General features: G+C 44.5%; 1 protein-coding gene across 1 annotated transcript in view; it reads left to right on the top strand.

Moving 5' to 3' along the window:
* Window positions 1–22,137, top strand: part of LOC309558747 (rac GTPase-activating protein 1-like) — a gene marked incomplete at both ends in the record, with an annotated part of 142,255 nt that extends 120,118 nt beyond the window's left edge. Inside the window, 4 exons of the mRNA XM_082261794.1 lie at window positions 641–773; window positions 3,133–3,232; window positions 16,996–17,080; window positions 22,068–22,137. Coding sequence (XP_082117920.1) covers window positions 641–773; window positions 3,133–3,232; window positions 16,996–17,080; window positions 22,068–22,137 — 388 coding nt within the window. The remainder of the gene's footprint in view (window positions 1–640; window positions 774–3,132; window positions 3,233–16,995; window positions 17,081–22,067) is intronic.
* Window positions 22,138–22,612: the final 475 nt, after the last annotated feature.

Genomic DNA, 22,612 nt, shown 5'->3' with positions numbered 1-22,612 from the left:
TCTCAGAGGAACACTTTTTATAGGTTTAGAATTGTTAGAAGTCTTTGCAGAATTTCATGTTCTTGGATTCAGAGCTTTGTAGTCACATACCCATCATTCCTGAGGACACAGTGGTGGCACTGCTTTAGAAAGAGAAATATGTCCACTCACTTTTGAGAGCTCTCATTTCCTATTGTGTCTGTAGAACAGGAATTAAAGGCAATTTTTTCAAAAGTGGGACACAAGGAAAAAAAAAAATAACCTGATTGGAAAGTAGTATGGGGGCGCCATTGCAAACCTACTTCTGAAAATGCCTGACTGTGCCTTACTTCGATGTGTTTCTGCCTGGAAACAAGCAAGCTGTAAACGAGTGTCAGGAAAAAATATAGGACAACTTGGACAGCACTGAAGTCAAGGCATCAGAATGGCATCCAGGGAACTAGCATTCTCAATAGTGTAGTAATGGCAGCCTCCATTATTCTCTCATGACATGTTCTCTTTTTGACCAGGTTGTGCTCTATAACCATTTTCTATGTTTATATTAAGTTTTGATCATTTTGTAACCTTTTTCTGTTACTTGAAATGTAAATCATTTGGGCAGACCAGTTGCCACAAGTGATTCTCATTCCCCCCCTCTCAGCAGTCCTTCTATTTCCTATAGGGTGATGCGCAGCCCAGAGTGTCAGATGGATAAGATGAACTTGGCTCGAGTCCTCGGCCCAACTATTGTTGGGCACTCGGTGCCGGATCCCAGCCCTTTCATGATCATGCAAGATACCCCAAGACAAGCCAAGGTAATAGACTCTGATGCGGTTTTGTGGATGTTCATAAAACTGTAGTATGGTTTCAGCAAATATGTATTTTCAAGTTTTGGGAAAGTTTACCTAAAAGGACTCTTATATTTTTTAACGTTTATGACATTATGTCTACATGTCCAAAACCTATTCCTTTCTTTTTGTATATCCAACAAGTTGACTGAAAGTGGACCTGTTGGTGAACAAAATCACACCTCCTATAAAACAGAGACAATATTATGAAAATGTTTTAGTTAAAATCTTTAGAGGTAAAAAAAGCATTGTTGTAGGGCGGGGGTCAGCAACCCATAGATCGCTTTCTACCAGTAGATTGTGGCCAAGTGACTGGTAGATCCTGGTCTAGGCTTGCCGACCCGCCATCCCAGAGCATCAAGCAGAGTGTGCTGTGGAGGGGCAACTTGTAAAGTTGGAGCTGTAGTAGGGAGCAAGAGCCGCATAAGCATCCTCTGCAGTTCTGGCTCCTGTCCCATGCGTAGTGATACCAACTGCACTCCACCTCTCATCACGGCTTGTGGTCCCTAGAGTGGTGCCAGCAGCAGGAAAGAAGAGATCTTCAGGTCAGTGTGAAGCAATACACTGGTTATAATAGTACAGGCGGGAGCAGTATACCTGCGGGTTTGCTGCCCTTAGCCACAGACTTCTATTATATCCTGCAGGTTTGGTGAACTACTTGATTTAAACCCATGAACCCTGTGCAATGCACGTGATTGTGCCATGGTAGTAGGGCAATTAGAGGTTTAAATCAGACAACACTGTGCCTGGTGATCTTTTGACTTCTCCCATGTTTAGATAGATCTCCACAGGGGCAGACTGGCAACTTTCGGCCCAGGGGGCATATAAAAACCAGAGGCCCATGTTGCAGTGCCTCGGCCCCCCTCCCACTCTCCCTCTCCTCCTCCTGACCCCCATTCCAAGCTGAAGCCCTGCTCCAGTTACTCTCTACTTACTGGCTGAATCCGCCGGGTTCCTGACCTGGCCAGCAGGGGGCAGTTGGGTGGGAGCTGAGACAGCTTGGTCTGGGCTGGCTGGGGGAGAAGATTTTCCAGTGGGGCATAGAACCGGCCTCTGCTCAGACACAGTTTACACCATCCGTGCTGGGGGAGGGGGCTGCGCTCTGTCCTTGTCTCCAATCGGCACTCGGTACGTCAGTGCCAGGGACTTTTTACTTCTCTTCACCAGGAATCCTTTAGGCATGTCTGTGGCAGAAGCAGTGCAGCCTTTTTACGGGGAATCAGAGTGGCCCAGGGGGCAATTGCCCCCCTGTCCCCTGGCCCAGTCCTCCCTTGGATCTCCACCTCTTTAAGGTTGCCTACCCCTGTTGGAGGGAATATGCTGCTCTGAGCCGTAAAACAAGAAGGTAGAAACCAAGAACTGGACATGAATCTTCAAATGGGGAGGCAACTCCTTGCTGGGGTTCTGCAGTTATTCTAAAAAAAAGGGGGGGCCCCTTAGAAAATGTGGGTCATCCAGACTAAGAAATCCATGTACAATTTAACATTAGGAGCGTCAAACAAACATCTTGTTTTGATACCTCTGGCAGGTGATGCAGGCTCTCCAAGGACACAAAATCCAAGTATCAGTTGGCCTTCACCAGAGCTTTTGATGGTGGAGATGGGCTGGAACCCTTAGTGGTTCCTGGAACGCCTCATCAACTGCAACTGGCAAAAAGGGGTAGAAGGTACAGGAGGGCTATGGTGTGGAGACAAGGGACCAGAGCGCAGTCCAGAAAAAGCAGGGGTCTTGGGTGTGCAGCAAGCAGAGGGTAGTACCAGTCTGGTTTGGCAATGAAGAAAACAAATGGCGAGAATTCTCAGGTAATTTGGGTCAGCAGCAGGTAACAGGCTTTAGTACTATAGCTGTCTCTTATGGGTGCCTGGTTTGAAGACCGAGCACCAGCCACTTCAAAGGTCAGTGCTTAAAACCCCTCCAGGCCATTCCCAGTGTGCTGAAGAAAGGGTTGGAAGACCAGGACTGAATAAGGTGTATGTGTGGAACATGTAACATAGCCTTAGAGGTAGACTTCTCTTTTATTATCTCAAATTACAGAACTCCCTGCTCAGGGGCATCTAGGAGTCCCATTAAACATTACAATATATGAAGTGGGATTTTCTGGCCAACTAATCTCTTTGGCTACTTATACATTTTTTCTATTACTATGCATCATGTCCGTTACAGCCTAGCCAAAGATCACATGGTTCCTTCCTTTATTAAAAACTACAGAGATTCTATTATTTTCAGCTGGGCCTTAGGATTGGAATAAGAGGAATAGCATGAAGCAGGCCCGGCATATGTCTTCTAGCTGCAGTTATGTTCATAAATAATTGCCTTCCTTTTCCAGGTGATGTCTCTTCTGCTCTCTCTTCCCTCTGGATTCTGGAACCAGTTTCTTTCCAACAACCAGGAGAATCAGAACTGCGATTCGGTGAGCTTGGCACAAGGTGAGAGCAGTCCCTACTGGATTACACACACCGCTAAAGGACTCAGAAGGTGGGGCACCTTAACCTTTGTAGCAGTGTTGCCAACTGTTAGTATTTTTCCTGGCAGCCAGTAAACTAAAAGCTGGACACTTTTTTTTTTTTTTTCTCCTGCCAGTGATTGCCAGTGACAGGAAAAGTTTGCCAGTAAAAAAATATGGTTGTGATTAGTGATCGACCAATATCGTTTTTTTAGTGCCAATACTGATATTTTGGTCATCGGATATCGGTATCGGCCGATATTGGCCGATATTTTCGGACATTTAAAAAAACATTTTTTAATTATTTTTCTTTTCACAGGTACTCTGGTGGAGGGATCTGGGGGTCTAAAATACCCCAAACTCCTCCTCTGCACTTAAAAGCATTCAAAATGCCAAGTTTGGCTGTTTTGAATGCTCGCATTTTTTGGGATTTGCCGCAGAGTACCTGGAAGTGATGCCATGACATTACTTCCGGGCTTTTTACAGGGAGACCCGATCAGAGCCGAATGCTGCTTTGATCGGGTCTTCTCTTCGCCGGCCGTGCAGGTAGGATTCCCAGATCTCCCGGTGGGGCGGGAGGGGGGGGGGGCGTCCCCTCCCGCTCCTTGTAATGACAGCCGAGAGGCTTCTCAGCTGCATCAGTTGTAATTGCAAGACAGCCAACCGTCGGCTATGGACACCGGTACCAGGGTGATGCCTCTAGCTGCAGGCATCACTCCAGTACAGCACTTTCCCGAAATATCGGCAATATCGATAACCTCGGGGGTCGATTCCGATATATCGGGGAAAGTGCATATTGGCCCCCGATAATCGGTCAATCCCTAGTTGTGATGCTTGGGTCAGAACTGTGCACGCGCAGTTCCGGTTCAGAGACCATCAGAGTTCCTGCCACAGTATGTTCAACTGGCGGGGGGGGGGGTCTGGTGGAGGCGGTGCCTGAGCATGTCGTGTGATGTCATGGTGCAAGGGAGCCGAGTGGAGCGGCTGGGGCCTCGCGTGCTGGTCTGTGGGAAGGGAGCAAGGCAAGCCAGGAGCGGGACTGTCAGTGCGGTTTGGATTGGAGTGGACTGAAGGGACCATCTGGCGTGGAGAGAGACTGTCACTGTGACTCAGGAGGGAACGTGTCATGTTGGTTGATGTGCCATCATACTCCCTGCTGCTGCACACTGTTGTCAGTGTCACTGTGAGATTAAAATTCATGTGTGTGTGCCGCCCATTCTAATTTCTTGCCCCCCCCCCCCCCCCCGAGCTACTACATAGAGAGAAAATGTGATTTTTTTTTTTTCCCCTAACCTTAAGGTGTTACTAAACCCACAACAGTAAAATCAGTGTATATATTCAGTAAAGCATGCTTGTTATACTCACTGTGGATCCTAAGGGGTTAATCCTCTGCATTGTGTAAAAAGGCTGTTTGATCCGGTCTTCTCTGATCCTCCCCTTCTTGCATTATCCCCATGACATGCCTGGATAAGACAGTTACTGGAGTCAGGCTGCACATGCTTTGTTTTTTTGTGTATTGCTAGAGAGTTTTGTGGGGTTTTTTTTTTGTTTTTTTTTCTTGGGAAAGTGCATGTGATCGGCACAGGGCCAATCAGCACTGTCCAGACAGAGGGTCAGGGATCCTGCATTCTGATAGGACAGCTAGTGCAGTATAAAAACGCATTCTATAAGCATTAGCCAGGCACTAATAGAAGTCACAAGACTGCTATATACTGCTGATGAGAAAAGGTATTTAGCAGTTTATATTTACTGAAATAATTGCATTCCCATGTTCTGTGTACTGTGGGAGACCAGATATAGTGACTGCAGTCTCCTGGGTTTAGTAACACTTTAAATCACATTACTAATTGCATATTGTACTTGTCTGTAGCCTAAATACTGAAAGTTGCACTTAACAATTGTAATTTTGTAACTTTTGGAAATGCCACTAAGAACTTGGCTGTGCCAGTAAATTTTGGGTGTCATGTCAGTAAATTTCAATCTGGTAGGTTGGAAACAATGCTTTGTAGATATCTTTTTAGTGTACGCAGATGGGCAACAAGCAAGCAGGAGTTTTCTTATTAGAAAGCCCAGCAGCTTGTAAAATGAGTGTCCTTAATGCTGCCTATATTAAAGAAATCTTGCTTCCATTTGTATTAATGTGTTCTGTTCCCCAGGGAACAAAGTAAATGTAGTCATTTGTCCCATCTTCTACAGCCCTGGCCAAAAGTTTTGAGAATGACACAAATATTAATTTTCACAAAGTCTGCTGCTTCAGTGATTTCTTGTTTTTAGATCTTTTTGTCAGATGTTACTATGGTATACTGAAGTATAATTACAAGCATTCCATAAGTGTCAAAGGGCTTTAATTGACAATTACATGAAGTTTATGCAGAGTCAATATTTGCAGTATTGACCCTTCTTTTTCATGACCCCTGCTATTCTCCCTGCATGCTGTCAATAAACTTCTGGGCCACATCCTGACTGATGACAGCCCATTCCTGTATAATCAATGCTTGGAGTTTGTGGGGTTTTTTTGTTCACCCGTCTCTTGAGGATTGACCACAAGTTCTCAGTGGGTTTAGGGCAGGGGAGGACTGGGCCAGGGGGCAGGGGGGCAATTCCCCCCTGGGCCGCTCTGATGCCTGGTAAAAAGGCTGCACTGCTTCTGCCACAGACAGGCCTAAAGGATTCCTGGTGAAGAGAAGAAGTAAAAAGTCCCCACTGCCGACCTACTGAGTGCTGGATAAAGACCAGGACAAAGCGCAAAATCCTTCCCCCCCCAGCATGGGTGGTGTAAACTGTGTCTAAGTAGAGGCCGGTTCCATGCCCCACCAGAGACTCTCCACCCCTGGCCAGCCCCAACCAAGCTGACCCAGCTCCCCCAACCACTCACTGCTGGCCAGGTTGGGAACCTGGATTCAGCTGGTGGGTAGAGACTCTCCACCTCTGGCCAGCCCCAACCGAGCTGTCCCAGCTCCCCCATCCACTCACTGCTGGCCAGGTTGGGAACCTGGATTCAGCTGGTGAGTAGAGACTCTCCCCCTCTGGCCAGCCCCAACCGAGCTGTCCCAGCTCCCCCAACCACTCGCTGCTGGCCAGGTTGGGAACCCCGATTCAGCTGGTGAGTAGAGAGTACCTGGAGCAGGGCTTCAGCCTGGAATAGGCGTCAGGAGGAGGATGGAAAGAGGGAAAGTGGGAAGGGGCCGAGTCGCTGCACCATTGGCTTCTGGTTTGTACTTGCCCCCTGGGCTGAAAGTTGCCAGTCTGCCCCTGGTTTAGGGTCTGGGGAGCTTCATGGCCATGGACTCAAATGTTTGCTGTTTTTATCCCCAAGCTACTTAGTTATCATTTTTCCTTATGGCAAGGTGCTCCATCATGCTGGAAAAGGCATGGTTCCTCACCAAACTGTCCTTGGATGGTTGGGAGAAGTTGCTCTTGGACGATGTTTTTGTACCATTCCTTATTCATGGCTGTGTTCTTGGGGAAAATTGTGAGTGAGTCCACGCTCTTGGCTGAGAGGCAACCCCATACATGAATGGTCTCAGGATGCTTTACTGTTGGCATGACACAGGACTGATGGTGGCGCTCACCTTTTCTTCTCAGGACAACGTTTTTTCCGGATGCCCCAATCGGAAAGGGGATTCCTCAGAGAAGACTTAAATTACCCCAGTCCTTAGCAGTCCAATCCCTGTACCTTTGGCAGAATATCAGTCTGTCTCTGATGTTTTTCCTGGAGAGAAGTGGCAACTTTGCTGCCCTTCTTGACACCAGCCCATCCTCCAAATGTCTTCTCCTCACTGTGTGTGTAGATGCCTTCACACCTGCCTGCTGCCATTCCTGAGCAAGCTCTGCACTGGTGGCGCCCGATCCCGCAGCTAAATCAACTAGGAGACGGTCCTGGCGCTTGCTGGACTTTCTTGGGCACCCTGAAGCCGCCTTCATAACAATTGAGCCTCTCTCCTTGAGGTTATTGATTATCCAATAAATGGTTGATTTAGGTGCAATCTTAGCAGAAATATATTATTATATATTTGCAGGTAACCATGGTTACAGAGCAAGAACAATGATTTCAAGCACCACCCTAATTTTAAAGCTTTCAGTCTGAAATTATAACTCCATCGGCATCACAGAGTAATTTCCAGCCTTGTCCTCGTCAACACTGACACCTGTGTTAATGAGAGAATCACTGACATGTCAGCTGGTCCTTTTGTGGCAGGGCTGAAATGCTGTGGAAATTGTTCTTTTTTTTTTTTTTTTTTTTTTTTTTTTTTTTTCATGGCAAAGAGGAACTTTGCAATTAATTGCAATTCATCTGATCACTCTTCAGAACATTCTGGAGTATATGCAAATTGCCATCATAAAAACCGAGGCAGCAGACATTGGGAAAACTAATATTTGTGTAATTCTCAACATTTTTGGCCAAGGCTGTATGTGCTGTTTAAGGCTAGCTGTGAGGTAGGACAGGGCACCCCCTCCTTCCTCCACAGATTGTATGGCTGAGTTTTCATCACATTTGATCTCCGAGCACCGTCCCTTTATTCCATCCCCTATCCACCTCCGAGCACCACCCCTTTTTTCCACTCCCTATCCACCTCCAAGCACCATCCCTTTGTTCCACCCCCTATCTACCTCCGAGTACATCCCTTTATTTCGCCTCCGAGCACCGTCCCTTTATTCCACCCCCTATCCACCTCCGAGCACCATCTCTTTGTTCCACCCCCTATCCACCTTCCAGCACCATCCCTTTCAAAGAATACAGAACCAAGTAAATTTTATGGAATTGGATACCGTTAACAAGAAAAGTAATAAAATAGATTGCCTGTAGCAAACAATAGCCACCCCCATCAGAAATAGACCCCCATTAACAATAGATGCCCCCATCAACAATAGAGCCGCCACAAATAAATACCCCTACCCCAGCAACAATAGACCCCCACTAAAAACAATAGATCTCCCAGCAGCCAGCAACAATAGACTCCTCCCCCAACAGTTGAGCCCTCTCAGCAACAATTAATCATCCCTCCAGCAACAATAGATCCCCCACCAGCAATAATAAACCTCCCCAGCAACACTAGATCCTCCCAGTGACTGTAGATCACCCTAGCAGCCAGCATCAGTAGACCCTCCAGCACACTCTAGTACCACTTGCCATTACATACATTCTGTGCTGGAGGTGCCGGATAGACATGTGCATGACGAAAAATGTGTTTCATTTTGTTTCGTTTAGATTCCTAATTTAGTTACTTAGTTTAGTTCAATTCAGTTGATTCATTCAGTTCGTATTTGGAATTCGTTCTATGTTTTTTTCGACTTTTTTTTCGAATTTACTGTTTTTTTTTTTTTTTTTATTTTTTTTATTGATTCAAAACATCTAATTGATAAATTTCAAATTGGTTGAATCGAATATTTTTATTTATTTTTTTTTTTTTTTATTTGAATGCGGCAGCCGAGTAAGCAAACATCTGATTGTTATTTATACACGTTGATCTAGTTTGTATTAATAATATGTTTATTCAAAATATGCGAAGTGTTCGAATTATTAAGTTACATCTTACTTTCAAAATTTTACTATGGACAATACTGTGCAGAAGTTTAAGCTGCGGTTCACACTATAGCGATGTCAGACGTCGCATGTGATTCGGAGCGCACTCACATACGATGTCTGTGCAATGCAAATTCAGCTATACAGATTGTATGGCTGAATTTACATTGCATCACAATCAGACCAAAGTCACACAGGACCCTTTTTTTGGCCCGCACCAGAATCTGATCGCATTTGTGGTCACACCTATGCGATCTGATTCCTGTCCAAATTGACAATTCACACTGCAATATGCAAACTAATCTGGGGTTGTCATTAACTTTGTATTGACACTCTCAGCAGTTTGCATATGGCAGTGTGAACTTGCCTGCAAGTCGGGTGCGATGCCGGAACCCACAGTGGATTCGCAGGGTTCCCGCATCGCACCAATGTGAACTGGGACTTAGCCAGCTAAGAAAAAATGTCAGGTACAAATGCTTTTAAATATTTATATTTTACTGATTTCTTTTTATCAATTTTACACTTGCAAAGTAACAAAATAAAAATCTTCATTAAATGATTACAACGACTCTTTTAAATCACCTTTTGCATAACAAAAACAGCATTATTTTGAAATGGAAATAACAGTCTTTGATTTCAAAAATATCTTTACAGTTTGAATTCAAATAGAATTCAATTAAAAATTCAAGTCGAATTTTAACTAGAATTTCGGATGAATTTTGTTTAGTTATTCAGAGAATTCAGTCTGTACTGTAACTCAGGGATTCGGATATATATTCATCACGAAAAATTTGGCAGAATATTTATTCAAAACACACCGCACATGTTTATTGCCGGAACTGCGTTCCCGCCGAAAAAGAGCCCTGGGTGTTCTAATCTATATCCACTCTATACAAAACTAAAAAAGTTATGCTTTTAGTAGTCATCGACCGATATTGGTTTTTCATTGCCGATACCGATATTTTGGCCATTGCATATCGGTATTGGCCAATATGGCCGATATTTTCGTACATTTAAAACATATTTTTTTTTTATCACTTGACAGGTACTGTTGTGGAGGGCTCTGGGGGTCTAAAAGACCCCAAACCCCTCCTCTGCACTTTAAAGCATTCAAAACACTAAGTTTGGCTGTTTTTGAATGCTGTCATTTTTTTAAAATCTGGCGCCGAGTACCCGAAAGTCATGACATCACTTCTGGGTTTTTACATGGAGAGCCGATCAGAGCCAAATGCGGCTTTGATCGGGTCTTCGGTGGCCGTGCAGGCTCGTTGCCCGGGTCTCCCGGTGGGACGGGAGACCCAGGCGAGCTGCAGAAGGCAGCGGGTGGGGGGGGGGGATGTTCCCTCCCACTCCTTGTAATGACAGCCGAATTGCTTCTCAGCCGCATCGGTTGTCATTACAAGACAGCCGACCGTCGGTTATGGACGCCGGTACAGGAGTGATGCCTCTAGCTGCAGGCATCACTCCGGTACATGCACTTTCCAAAATATCGGTCACCTTGATGGCCGATTCCGATATATCAGGGAAAGGGCAGATCGGCCCTCAATATATCAGCTTTGCCAATAATCGGTCGATCGCTAGCCTTTGGTTATACTTTGTAAAAGAAGAAGAAATGCGGGACTTTAAATGAGTTTGCAGCCAGGCATATGTGTTTCCAAATGAGTATCATGCAAAAAAAACCCCACACAAGGAGGGGGACCCATAAAGAGTTAACATAATATCAATTGTACAAATTTATTGAACCATATTTATTAATCACATATACAATTATTGCAAATAAGGATAAATACACTTATTTCATATACAATAAAATCTGTAAAAATAGTAGGTTACATATGACATCAATTTCTCTATAGATACATGGTCTGGAAACATAAAAACACTTGAATATATAGCTGAGTAAATGTAGGCTCTACGCGTTTCGTGGACCTCAGTCCATTCATCAGGAGCTTAGAGAAAAGCAGGGTAAAAATAAATAAAGGATCTCAATTATACCAAAGTAATATTAAAGGAAAAAAGGAGAAGGGGAAAAAAGGGGAATAAATTGATAATCAATGGAATGGGCACTACCTGAGATAGTGTCACGTATCCAGAAATATTCCAATTAGGGAGAAAGGAAACAAAGGCTGATTCGAGAAATGCCTGACGATTATGTTTTTATGTTTCCAGACCATGTATCTATAGAGAAATTGATGTCATATGTAACCTACTATTTTTACAGATTTTATTTTATATGAAATAAGTGTATTTATCCTTATTTGCAATAATTGTATATGTGATTAATAAATATGGTTCAATAAATTTGTACAATTGATATTATGTTAACTCTTTATGGATCCCCCTCCTTGTGTGGGGTTTTTTTGCATGATACTCATTTGGAAACACATATGCCTGGCTGCAAACTCATTTAAAGTCCCGTATTTCTTCTTCTTTTACAATACAAATTTAGGGATGGAGGCAACCAGGCCTACATTAAAACCTTTTTGTGGCAGATCTCTTCCCCCCTTTTTGGTTATACTTTTTTTTTTTTGTTTTATTTTTGTAACGTATTAGAGATTTTATTATTGCAGTATAATATTCATTTATAAACTTTTTCTTTTTTTTTCTTAAATTGATCAAAGCCATTCTAGTCTCCCTTTTTAAAATGGATTTCTATGTTCCCTGTAAATATCTCCAGTCCCCCTCCTGATAAGGACATAAAAAGGTTTTACAGCAGCTGTCAGAACCGATCTCTTTAGTCTGTGTGGAGAGAGAATATTTATTCAAGAACTACGGGTCTTGGCAATGAGCTTAAAAAGTTTACGCAGGAATCTGAGCTGATGTGTATTTGGCGCATAGATTGTGACAAAGGTCATTTGTAGATTATTAAAGTCTCCTGTAATGATCAGGTAGCGGCCTTCTGGGTCAGCAATCTCTTCCTTCAATTGAAAGGTGATAGTGTTTTTTATGGCAAAAAGGATTCCTTTCTTCTTAGCTGGGGATGTTGCTAGGAAAATGTTGGGAAAGTCTCTGTGTGAACACTTGGGATGGTTTGCGGTTTGGAAGTGTGTCTCCTGGACTGAAAGGATGTCGGCGTTTGAGGATTTCACTTCTTTCCACATTGCGAATCTCTTAACCGGGTGGTTTAGACCGTTAGCATTGATTGAGAGACACTTGAAAGGCATTACGGTGGGTATTTTGATTCATTTATTGGCGATGTGGCGCTAGTATAATTGATAGCCCGGTTAATGGCTTGGTGGGCTTCATGAGAGAGAGGAATGAAGGTATAACCAGTGTGTACAAGATGTGCATTGGAAGAACAAAACAAAAACGAACAAGGAAGAAGGGTATGAACTAGTAAAAAAAGGGACCGTAGTATAGGTCCGTGATTAACCGAAACAGTTAATAACAGTTCTGGGTGAGGGGCCATATGGATTTAGGAAGATCCATGGGCCTGGGGACCGTGATTTTGAGGATGAGTAGTGGGAAAACCATCCGCGTGGGATTTGTTGTTTTGTTTTCCCGATTTCTTTTTGGACACAACATTCCATTCCTCGGGTAAATGAGAAGGGCCAGGCCCCCTGTGGGGGTTGGTTATCTCCGCTGGTAATAGTATCCCCCATTTTTGAAGCAGGGCAATCCCTTCTTCAAGCGCTGTGACTGTGGTAGAGTTCCCATTATAGGTGATGACCAGGGAAGCGGGGTACTTCCACTTGTGTGGAATCTTGTGGTTTCTAAGCGCTTTAGTAATGGTCGATAGGTTGCGTCGTTTCTGTAGAGTGTGCCGTGATAAGTCCGGCAAGATTTGCAGGCCTGCAAACTCTCCTGACAGGTCATTGATTTGGCGGGAAGCTGACATGACTTTTTCATTGCCAAGAAGAAATATGGAAACCTGGTCATCTGTGGAGACTTCAACCTCACAGTAGATCCGGACATAGACACCTCTGCCTCCCCAAAAGGTCGTAGGATTTCTCTGCTCCACTTACTCAATAGTGAACATCTCTACGACGCATGGAGGTGCCTTCATGCATCAGAAAGAGATTTCACCTTCTATTCAGCACGACATAAATCGTATTCTAGGATTGACCTCTTTCTGGTGGACTGGCACCTCCTGGGAAGAACTACCTCTGCAGAGATTAAAAACATTACATGGTCCGACCATGCAGCAATAGAAATGACTGTGAATGAAGGAATCCCGAGATCTGCAGGGCAAGTATGGAGATGTAACATCAGAAACCTTCAGAATGAACAGGTTGGTAAGTGTGTATCCCAGCACCTGCAGGAATTCTTTAGTTTAAACGAAAACTCGGTCTCTAATCCATGGTCCTTATGGGGTGCCCATAAGGCATTCATAAGAGGCATATGCATCCAACAAAATTCTATAATGAAAAAATTATACAACCAAAAACTCTCTAACCTTCTGTCCCAAATCAACACCCTAGAACAAAAACACAAAGCTGTACCTGACTCATCCTTAGGCAATACCCTTCATGACCTGAGACATGACCTACGTCAACTTTTGCTTACACAACATGACAAAATATTCCGTAAACTCAAAACGACATACTATGCTCACGCTAACAAACCTGGAAAAACACTGGCTAATAGAATCAAAGCCAAACAGACTAAATCCAAAATCTCCCACATGACTAACACTCAGACGAATACCAAATATACCCATCCTAAAGACATAGCAAATGAATTTGCAACCTATTATCAATCACTATACAATCTTGACCAGGACAATACCATCCACACCCCGACTACAGCTGAAATATCTGCCTTTTTGGACAAATTAGACCTACCGACCCTTACCGAACAACAATTGTCTATACTCAATGCGCCATTTACGCATGACGAAATTAGGAAAACTATAAACTCACTTCCCAACGGTAAATCCCCGGGACCCGACGGGTTCCCAAGTGAATATTATAAATTATACAGCGATACTCTAATACCACATCTACTGAATGTTTATACTAAAGCTGCAACCGAGACGAGTTTTCCTGCAGATATGCTCGGAGCATACATTGTTACCATACCAAAAGCAGGGAAGGACCCATCTCTCCCGGGCAACTACCGCCCTATATCTCTGTTGAATACAGACATTAAAATTTATGCCAAAATGCTTGCAGGGCGCCTACAGGAGATGATTCCCTCCCTCATAGGTAAAGATCAAATGGGATTCATACCAGGTCGCCAAACTTCGGACGCTACTAGACGTATAGTAAATGTGCTACACATGGCTGAAAAAGGTCAAACGCCTTCTCTCCTCCTTTCCCTGGATGCGGAGAAGGCGTTTGACAGAGTCAACTGGAGCTACATGACGGCCGCCCTACACAAATTCGGCCTTCGAGGTAATATATTTTCTGCCATTATGGCACTTTATTCACAACCTTTTGCCAGAGTCTTCGCCTCAGGGGCACTGTCCAAATCGATCATCATATCCAATGGTACCAGACAGGGATGCCCCTTATCCCCTACGGTCTTTAATTTAATTATAGAACCACTTGCTGCAGCCCTACGCTCTAACGGACATGTTCATGGCTTTAAAATTGATGGTTATGACCATAAAATAAATTTATTTGCAGATGACATTATATTAATGATGACGAAACCCGAAATCTCTCTACCCGCTGCATACCAAACCTTGACTAAATTTAGTGAAATTTCATTTTACAAAATTAATACCACGAAATCGATAATCCTTGACCTAGGAGTATCTCCTGAAACTAAACAAACCTTAATCAACACCTGTCCCTTTCCCTGGACTACAGACAAGATTTCGTACCTGGGGATTTATATTACCTCCAAAACCACAGATCTTGTTAAAAATTATTTAGGCCCCCTTAGACAAAAGCTAACATCTGAATTAGAAAGGATTGCTTCCCTAAACTTATCCTGGGGGGCTAGAATCTCTGCTATTAAGATGAATATCTTACCACAAATCCTCTACCTATTCCGAGCCCTCCCTGTCCCTTTCACCAAAACACAATTACACACTCTTGTAGCCACACTGAGGAAATTCCTATGGCTGGGTAAAAAAGCAAGAGTTGCATATGATATACTCACAAATCATAAACACCGAGGAGGAGCGGGACTACCCGATATTTCCGCTTATTACTGGGCCACTAGACTTGACCAGCTTAAACACTGGACCCCCCGTGACGATACCCCCCTTTGGTCAGATATCGAAAAATACCTAGTACCTACCTCTAACCTTAATCTAATGCTGCTAAGAGACCTTTGGATCCCATGGAACTTAGCCAAACTGCCACCTACGGTTAAGGCTTCTCTCCAAGCCTGGAGAACAGTAAACAAAATAGAACCAAGAGCCATACCTACTGACATTCACAACCTACCACTTTCTATCCTCACGACTATGTACAGTAATCTGAATGTCTCCAAATTAAAAACCCTAGGACTAACGCAAATCTCACAACTCTGGTCACCCCTAGGTCTCAAAAATAGAGAAGACATAATGTCAGAATTTAAGTTACCGCCCGAAACATCCTTGACCCTATCAAGGATACTTTTTCTACTAGGGAAACACTCCCTTACCTCCACCCATGTTAATCTAACCACATGGAAATTCCTGGTATCAAACCCCCCAGCCAATAAAGGTATAACTACCTTCTATAATATCCTAACAAGCGATACAACCTCCGAGAAAACGGTAAATATGCTTAAATGGGAGAAAGATCTGAAGCTAAATCTTACCTTCAAACAGTGGCATACAGCACTGTGCTCTATATATAAATTTTCCAAATGCACTAATCACTGGGAAACTACAATTAAAATCATCAACAGATGGTATTACACACCATACAGGCTGGCCAAGATGGCCCCGTCAATACCCTCACTCTGCTGGAGGGAATGTGGCAAAACAGGTACCCTGCATCACATCCTGTGGGGCTGCACATCCCTCACGAGTTTTTGGCATAAAATATTCCAGTGTATTTCCTCATGCACAGGAGTATTTTCCCCCCCAAATCCAGAACTGGCAATATTAAATATTAACATTGACATATACCCTCACAGCCATAGACAAATGGTAACTCACATACTGTTAGCAGCCAGGACACTTATTCTCCGCAATTGGAGATCTACTACCACTCCCAATCTACCTGAAGTAATATCTCTGGTTAATGACAATTATCTCCTAGAGAAATCTCTAGCAATCAATTCCCTGTCATATAAAAAATTCCAAAAGTCCTGGGAAAGCTGGCCCTATCTAAATCAGGCATTAAGACTCTCTTGAAATAATAATACCTGCCTAATAGCCATAAGGATAGTGGTGGTGCTCCCCCCAACCGGACCTAGTGACAATGCTCCTTAGGGTTCTGGGCCCGGAACGGTGGAGATTCTCACTCCTATTCTACTCCCCTTTTTTTTTTTTTCTTTTTTACTACCACTTTTCCACTTGCCATACCTCTTTATAACCTGTAATGCTTTGGTTATACCTGATTCCTCTATGTTATAGTTCATTTATCTGTGTACATGCATTGGAACCTGTTGAAAATCTGTAATTCCTGTTATATTTGTTCTAATATTTGCTTATGTAAAAACTCAATAAAAACTTATTGAATGGAAAAAAAAAAGAACTACGGGTCTCACTGAAGAACATCTCCCATGTCGGAAATATATTATAATATTTATCATATTGGAAATTGCACATGTCCAATGAATATCCGTAATTGTGAATCCTAAATAAAACACCTAAAAGAAATCTCTGGATCACAGCACACACTTTAATGCTATAATATCAGCATTGTAATAACAATATAAGCAATAGTTATATGTGACAATCAAATATAAGCTTAATAGAAAACTCTCCTTTCATGTGTGACACAGCGGTGACTACGCACAGGGCATAGTGACTACGTGTCACAGAATTTAAGGAAGGAAATGTGTGGGAAACTTCACAAAGTTACATTTTACAAACTTCAAGATTGTTCCGGTTATTAGAAGTTTTAGGATTATGGATATTTGATGGACATATGATATTTCTGTTATGATAAATATAATTTGTGGGAGATGTTCTTGAGTGAGACCCATAGTGTTTGAATGACATAGGTGATACACCCCAGTGGGAAAATATTGTGTAGTGTGTTTATTATTTGTGACACAGGCCAGGGTCTCCATTGTGCCATTAGTGGAGAAAGAATATGAAGAGCATTGGCAGCTGTGGAATTGCTGATGTGATGCAGAGTAATTTGTCCTTTTTTTTTTCCTCCAATCAGAGCGTCTATTCCGTCCATTGACGTCTCCTGAGATGAACTCTGCGCTGGCTACTCCTCTGAAACTCCTAGTCCCCTCCCCCTATCTGTAAGTAATATCCTTGCTTTCTTGAATTATTATGTACAGCATATAGGAGCAGATTTACTACAAGCAGATGAATATAGGCAGGGCTGCTGATAGGGGGGGGACCACCAGTCCTCCTGTAGGGGGGCCAGGCACAAAGGGGGGCCCCACTAGCATGAGGAATCGGTGCAGGTGGGCGGAGGGGCAATTACAGAAGGATGCCCTGTGCAGCTCTCTGCAGCAGCTGAAAGACCTTTTCTCTGCCTCCTGCCAGCTTTCAGCTGCTGCAGGGAGAGACACAGACACAGGGCATCGTTCATGTAATTGCTTCTCCAACACCAACCTCCCTCTCCATTCTGCCTGCTCCTGATCCCCCCCCCCCCCAGTGTGCCCCCCTTTCACTGTGCCATTCCCAGCCCCACCCCTCCCTCCCGCTGCACTGCAGTCTTCCCTGTAGCCTGTTAAAATTATAAATTGTAAAAAAAAAAAAACATTGTAATAATTAAAAAAAAAAAAAGTAAAATAATTGTAAACATTTTTAACATTAAAAAAAAATTTGGCTCTTTAAAAAAAAAAAAAAAATATATAGAAAACAATTAAAAAGGGCTAATTCACAAAGGTTATCTGTTATGTTTGTGTCTACGTGTATTTTTAGTGGAAATATTGTCTTGACATATTCGGGGGGCCCTGCCAGGTAGGCTATACGGAGCCCCGTGATTTCTATTAGCAGCCCTGAATCTAGGCATGTTCATGGGTCTACATTCACCATTGGCCATTCCTTAGATCAGCCATTCTCAACTGGGGTTTCCTTCAAACGTTTTTTTGGGCAGTGATAAATTGGTCACCTGTGTAGACCTATTCACAAATCTACATTCACTAGTATTCATCACTTAGGTCAGCCATTCTCTGCCAGGGTTCCTCCAGAAGTTCTTTGGGCAGTGGTGGATTGCTCTCCTGTCTAGACCTATTCATGGGACTAGATTCACTAGTATCCATCACTTGGGTCAGCCATTCTCTGCCAAGGTTTCTCCAGAAGTTCAATGAGCACTGGTAAATTGATCTCCTGTGTAGACCTATTCACAAGAGTAGATTCACTAGTAGCCATTCACCACCAGGGTTCCCTTGGGCAGTGGTGGATTGTTCCCGTCTAAATCTTTTTACGGGTATAGATTTACCATCGTTCCTCACCTAGGTCAGCCATTCTCTGCCGGGGCTACTCTAGAAGTTCCTTGAGCAGTGGTGGATTGAGCTCCTGTCTAGACCTATTCACAGGTCTAGATTTACGACCTATTCACAGGTCTAGATTTAAGACCTATTCACAGGTCTAGATTTACGACCTATTCACGGGACTAGATTCACTAGTATCCATCACTTAGGTCAGCCATTCTCTGCCAGGGTTCCTCCAGAAGTTCTTTGGGCAGTGGTGGATTGCTCTCCTGTCTAGACCTATTCACGGGACTAGATTCACTAGTATCCATCACTTGGGTCAGCCATTCTCTGCCAAGGTTTCTCCAGAAGTTCAATGAGCACTGGTAAATTGATCTCCTGTGTAGAACCATTGTTCCTCACCTAGGTCAGCCATACTCTGCCAGGGTTCCTCCAGAAGTTCCTTGAGCAGTGGTGGATTGAGCTCCTTTCTAGACCTATTCACAGGTCTAGATTTACTAGTGTCCATCACTTAGGTCAGCCATTCTCTCCAGGGTTCCTCCAGAAGTTCCTTGAGCCATGGTGGATTGAGCGCCTGTCTAGACTTAAGCCTCGTACACACGCAATGATTATCGGCCGACCGATCATCCGTCTTTTGTCCAAGTTGTATTTTGTTGGTTGGAATGTGCCTAGACTGCACACGAATTTTCTCGGCCAACAAAATTCTGCTTCAGAAGTGATGTCATGTGTTGGTTTGTTTTCTTTGTGTTCTTTCTTCACTGAGCATGCCCAGACTTGCTCATCAGATTTTTCCCTGCCGAAATCTGTACTGACTGCACGAAAATCGGCCGTTGTGTTGACGGCCAACACAAATTTTATAGCCTGCACACCGACTTTTCGGCCGAAAAGTCGGAGTTGGTTGTCGGAAGCATCATACTAAGAAGCCGAAAATCGCCAGATCGGACGTTGGCCGAAAATTCCCTGCCAATTTTCGACACGTGTGTACGAGGCTTTATTCAAAAGTCTAGATTTACTAGTATCCATCTCTTGGGTCAACCATTCTCTCTAGGGTTTCTCCAGGAGTTATTTGAGCAGTGGTGGATCCAGGCCTCCTGTCTGATGGTGCCTACATAGTGCTTGGGCCCAATGTTACTTAGCAGAACCAACTATATGGCCTCAGTTGAGTCTCGCCTCTTGTCCCTTAGATAAGTTATGATAAAACCGTAAAGAAAAGATTTTTCCTACCAACCTTCAACATAAGTGGTATTCTTCACACTCACTATTAATGTAAAAGGACATGTCTCCAAAGCCTGGATCACAAGACTGGCTGATCTGAAACTGAAATATTTTGGCAAGTACTGCATTCACATAGATGTATGTAACCTTTTGTGTTTAGCCATTTGCCTGGTGTTCAGCTTTAGACCGCATTCACACTGAAGCGGCACGACTTCGGGGGCGACATGTGAAGTCCAGTGCACCGCGACTTCGGCGCGACTTGCACGGACTTCACATAATGGAAGTCTATGCAAGTCGCCTCCAGGTCGCCCCGAAGTAGTACAGGACCCTTTTTCTAAGTCAGAGCGACTTGTGTCGCTCCTATTAGAACGGGTCCTGTAGCAGTCAATGGACCGCGAGGGACCGCGACTTGTCAGGCTGACAAGTCGCGGCAGTGTGAATGGAGCCTTACCATGCATTTCCACAGCAAAGCAGTGCAGGAAAGATTTTATGTTAGATTGCTTGATATACACAGGACCACTAGTGAGGGCCATTTTATGTGGCCCTCACACCTCTCCGGCAGCAGAGAGGAGGACAGAACTCCTCCGCCAAATCCTATGCATCTCTGTGCAGCTGCAGAGAGAGGATCGTCTTTGCCCCCCCCCATCTCAGCAGTCTGCAGAAGAGAGGACAGAACATAACTGTTCCTATAGATCCTGCGCCTCTGTGCAGCTACAGCACCCCCTCGTCTCCGCATTCAGCAGACTCTGGCAGCTGACTCCAGCCCTCATCTGGTCCACCTCCAGACCCTGCATTATTTGTTCGGCTCCACCCCCAGCTTCTTCCCAGCAGCAGTGTAAGGTAGAGGGGGGTGCACTGTGATGTGAGGGTGGGGGACTTTTTGACATCTGATGTAAGGGGGGGGCAGTGGCGTAGCGTGGGTTGTCAGCACCCGGGGCAAGGCAAGTAATTTGTGCCCCCTAACCCGCGGGATTTTAGTACTTGAGTCTCTTCCACTAGATTAGTTAAAGAAACCCTTACCCCCTAAGCACATGTATTGTTTGTTATGAAAATACTGATGTAATTAAAGTAAAATGCATCTAAATACAAGTTTGAATGACCAGCGTGCCCCCTTTCAATGCAGAATGACCAGCATGCCCCCTTTTAATGCAGAGAGACCAGCGAGCCCCCATTCAATGCAGAGAGACCAGCGAGCCCCCTTTCAATGCAGAGTGACCAGCGTGCCCCCTTTCAATGCAGAGTGACCAGCGTTCCCCCTTTCAATGCAGAGTGACCAGCGTGCCCTCTTTCAATGCAGAATGACCAGCGTGCACCCTTTCAATGCAGAATGACCAGCGTGCCCCCTTTCAATGCAGAATGACCAGCGTGCCCCCTTTCAATGCAGTGAGACCAGCGTGCCCCCATTCAATGCAGAATGACCAGCGTGCCCCCTTTCAATGCAGAATGATAAGAGTGCCCCCTTTCAATGCAGAATGACCAGCGTGCCCCCTTTCAATGCAGAATGACCAGCGTACCCCCTTTCATTGCAGAGAGACCAGCGTGCCCCCTTTTAATGCAGAATGACCAGCGTGCCCCCTTTCAATGCAGAGAGACCAGCGTGCCCCCTTTCAATGCAGAGAGACCAGAGTGCACCCTTTAAATGCAGAGTGACCAGCGTGCCACCTTTCAATGCAGAGTGACCAGCGTGCCACCTTTCAATGCAGAATGACCAGAGTGCCCCATTTCGATGCAGACTGACCACAGCGTGCCCTCTGCAGAGAGGCTTCTCCTCAGTTCCCCACGTCTCCTCGAGTCCTCCCACCTCCTCCTATGGGCCAATCAGGAAGCGGATCTCGGACCCGCTTCCTAATTGGCCAGGAGGAGGATCCGTGTGACAATAGCGGATTTTAATTTGCTATTGTCCCACAATGGGTGGGCTCGGGGCACACTGCTCTGCGCCCCGGGTCCATCCTTTTTTGAAGCCTATTAGAGCCTCTGGCTCTAATCAGGTGATTAAAATAAAAAACCCACTCTGTGACAGCGCCAGGCTGCTGACTTACTCGCTGCTAAACTGACTGAGCAGTGAGGAGAGGCGGCATAGGCGGGGCTTGGTTTGAAACGCCACCCCATCTACACCAATGGACAGGTGAGGCACAGTCCAGCCCCTCCCCGCCCCGACCTGCCATTTTCAGCCATAGGGCGGCCTCGCTGGACATCTCCCAGCCTAAAGATGGAGGCAGCCACAGACAGTGTGTGAACTGTGTATGTCATAGTCAGACAGACAGAGAGACACTGCGGATGCGCCCCCCCAGATGTTGCGCCCGGTGCGGCTGGCCCCCCCTGCACCCCCCACGCTACGCCACTGGGGGGGGGGGGGTGCTCTTGACATATTGTCTTACAGATCCAACCAGCCCTTTGAGGGCAACCGTAATGCTGAAGTGGCCCTAGATGAAATTGAGTTTGACATCCCAGCACTAGCGGGAGCATTTTTAAAATCCACATGTATTCGCATGACCAGTAGAGGGAGCACTGTCCACATATAAAGTAATATGGAACAGCAAGCAAGTAAAAATAAGAAATGTATCAAAATCACTTTTAGGAAAATTAAATCTAACTCCCAACAATCCTTTTCTGTGTTTCCTGTGTACAGAACAGAGCCTGCCAGCAAAAGTGATGTGATAAAGAAACCCGGAAGATTTTTCACTTCGCCAAACAACTAAAACAAACCACAATACCAAATCACTGAGCACTTACCTATCACATGACTGTTTTGTGTTGTATATATTGAGCCTGTTCACTGCAATGTGTTACTCCTCTTGTATTTGGTGTGTAGGTCATTCTCTTTGTACTTTTATTTGTGTGTCAATTTTGTAAAATGAACTATTTTTGCAGTTGAAGCGTCTTTCCCTGTGATTTATTCCCAGCGACATGGCTTGGGGGAGGGGGGGGGGGGTGGGCATCCTGCCTGTTCATTGCAATGCTTAGTGTTATTATGGAAGTAGTACACGAGGTATACGCTGTTCTTTCCTCTTCTCAATGGGGCCAGGTAATGACTGGCTCAATTCCAAAATTTTGGAAATGCTCCATGACAATCAGAGTTGTATAAAGTACTCGAAACCCATACTTGAGTAAAAGTGCAAGTGCTCGATCAAAAAGTGACTTGAGTAGAAGTACTAAAGTATTCATCATTTTTTG

This window comes from Pelophylax lessonae, assembly GCF_965119305.1.
Source record: "Pelophylax lessonae genome assembly, chromosome: 6".
Taxonomy (NCBI): domain Eukaryota; kingdom Metazoa; phylum Chordata; class Amphibia; order Anura; family Ranidae; genus Pelophylax; species Pelophylax lessonae.
The sequence above is the reverse complement of the archived record's forward strand: the minus strand, read 5'-3'. Positions and strand labels throughout refer to the sequence as shown.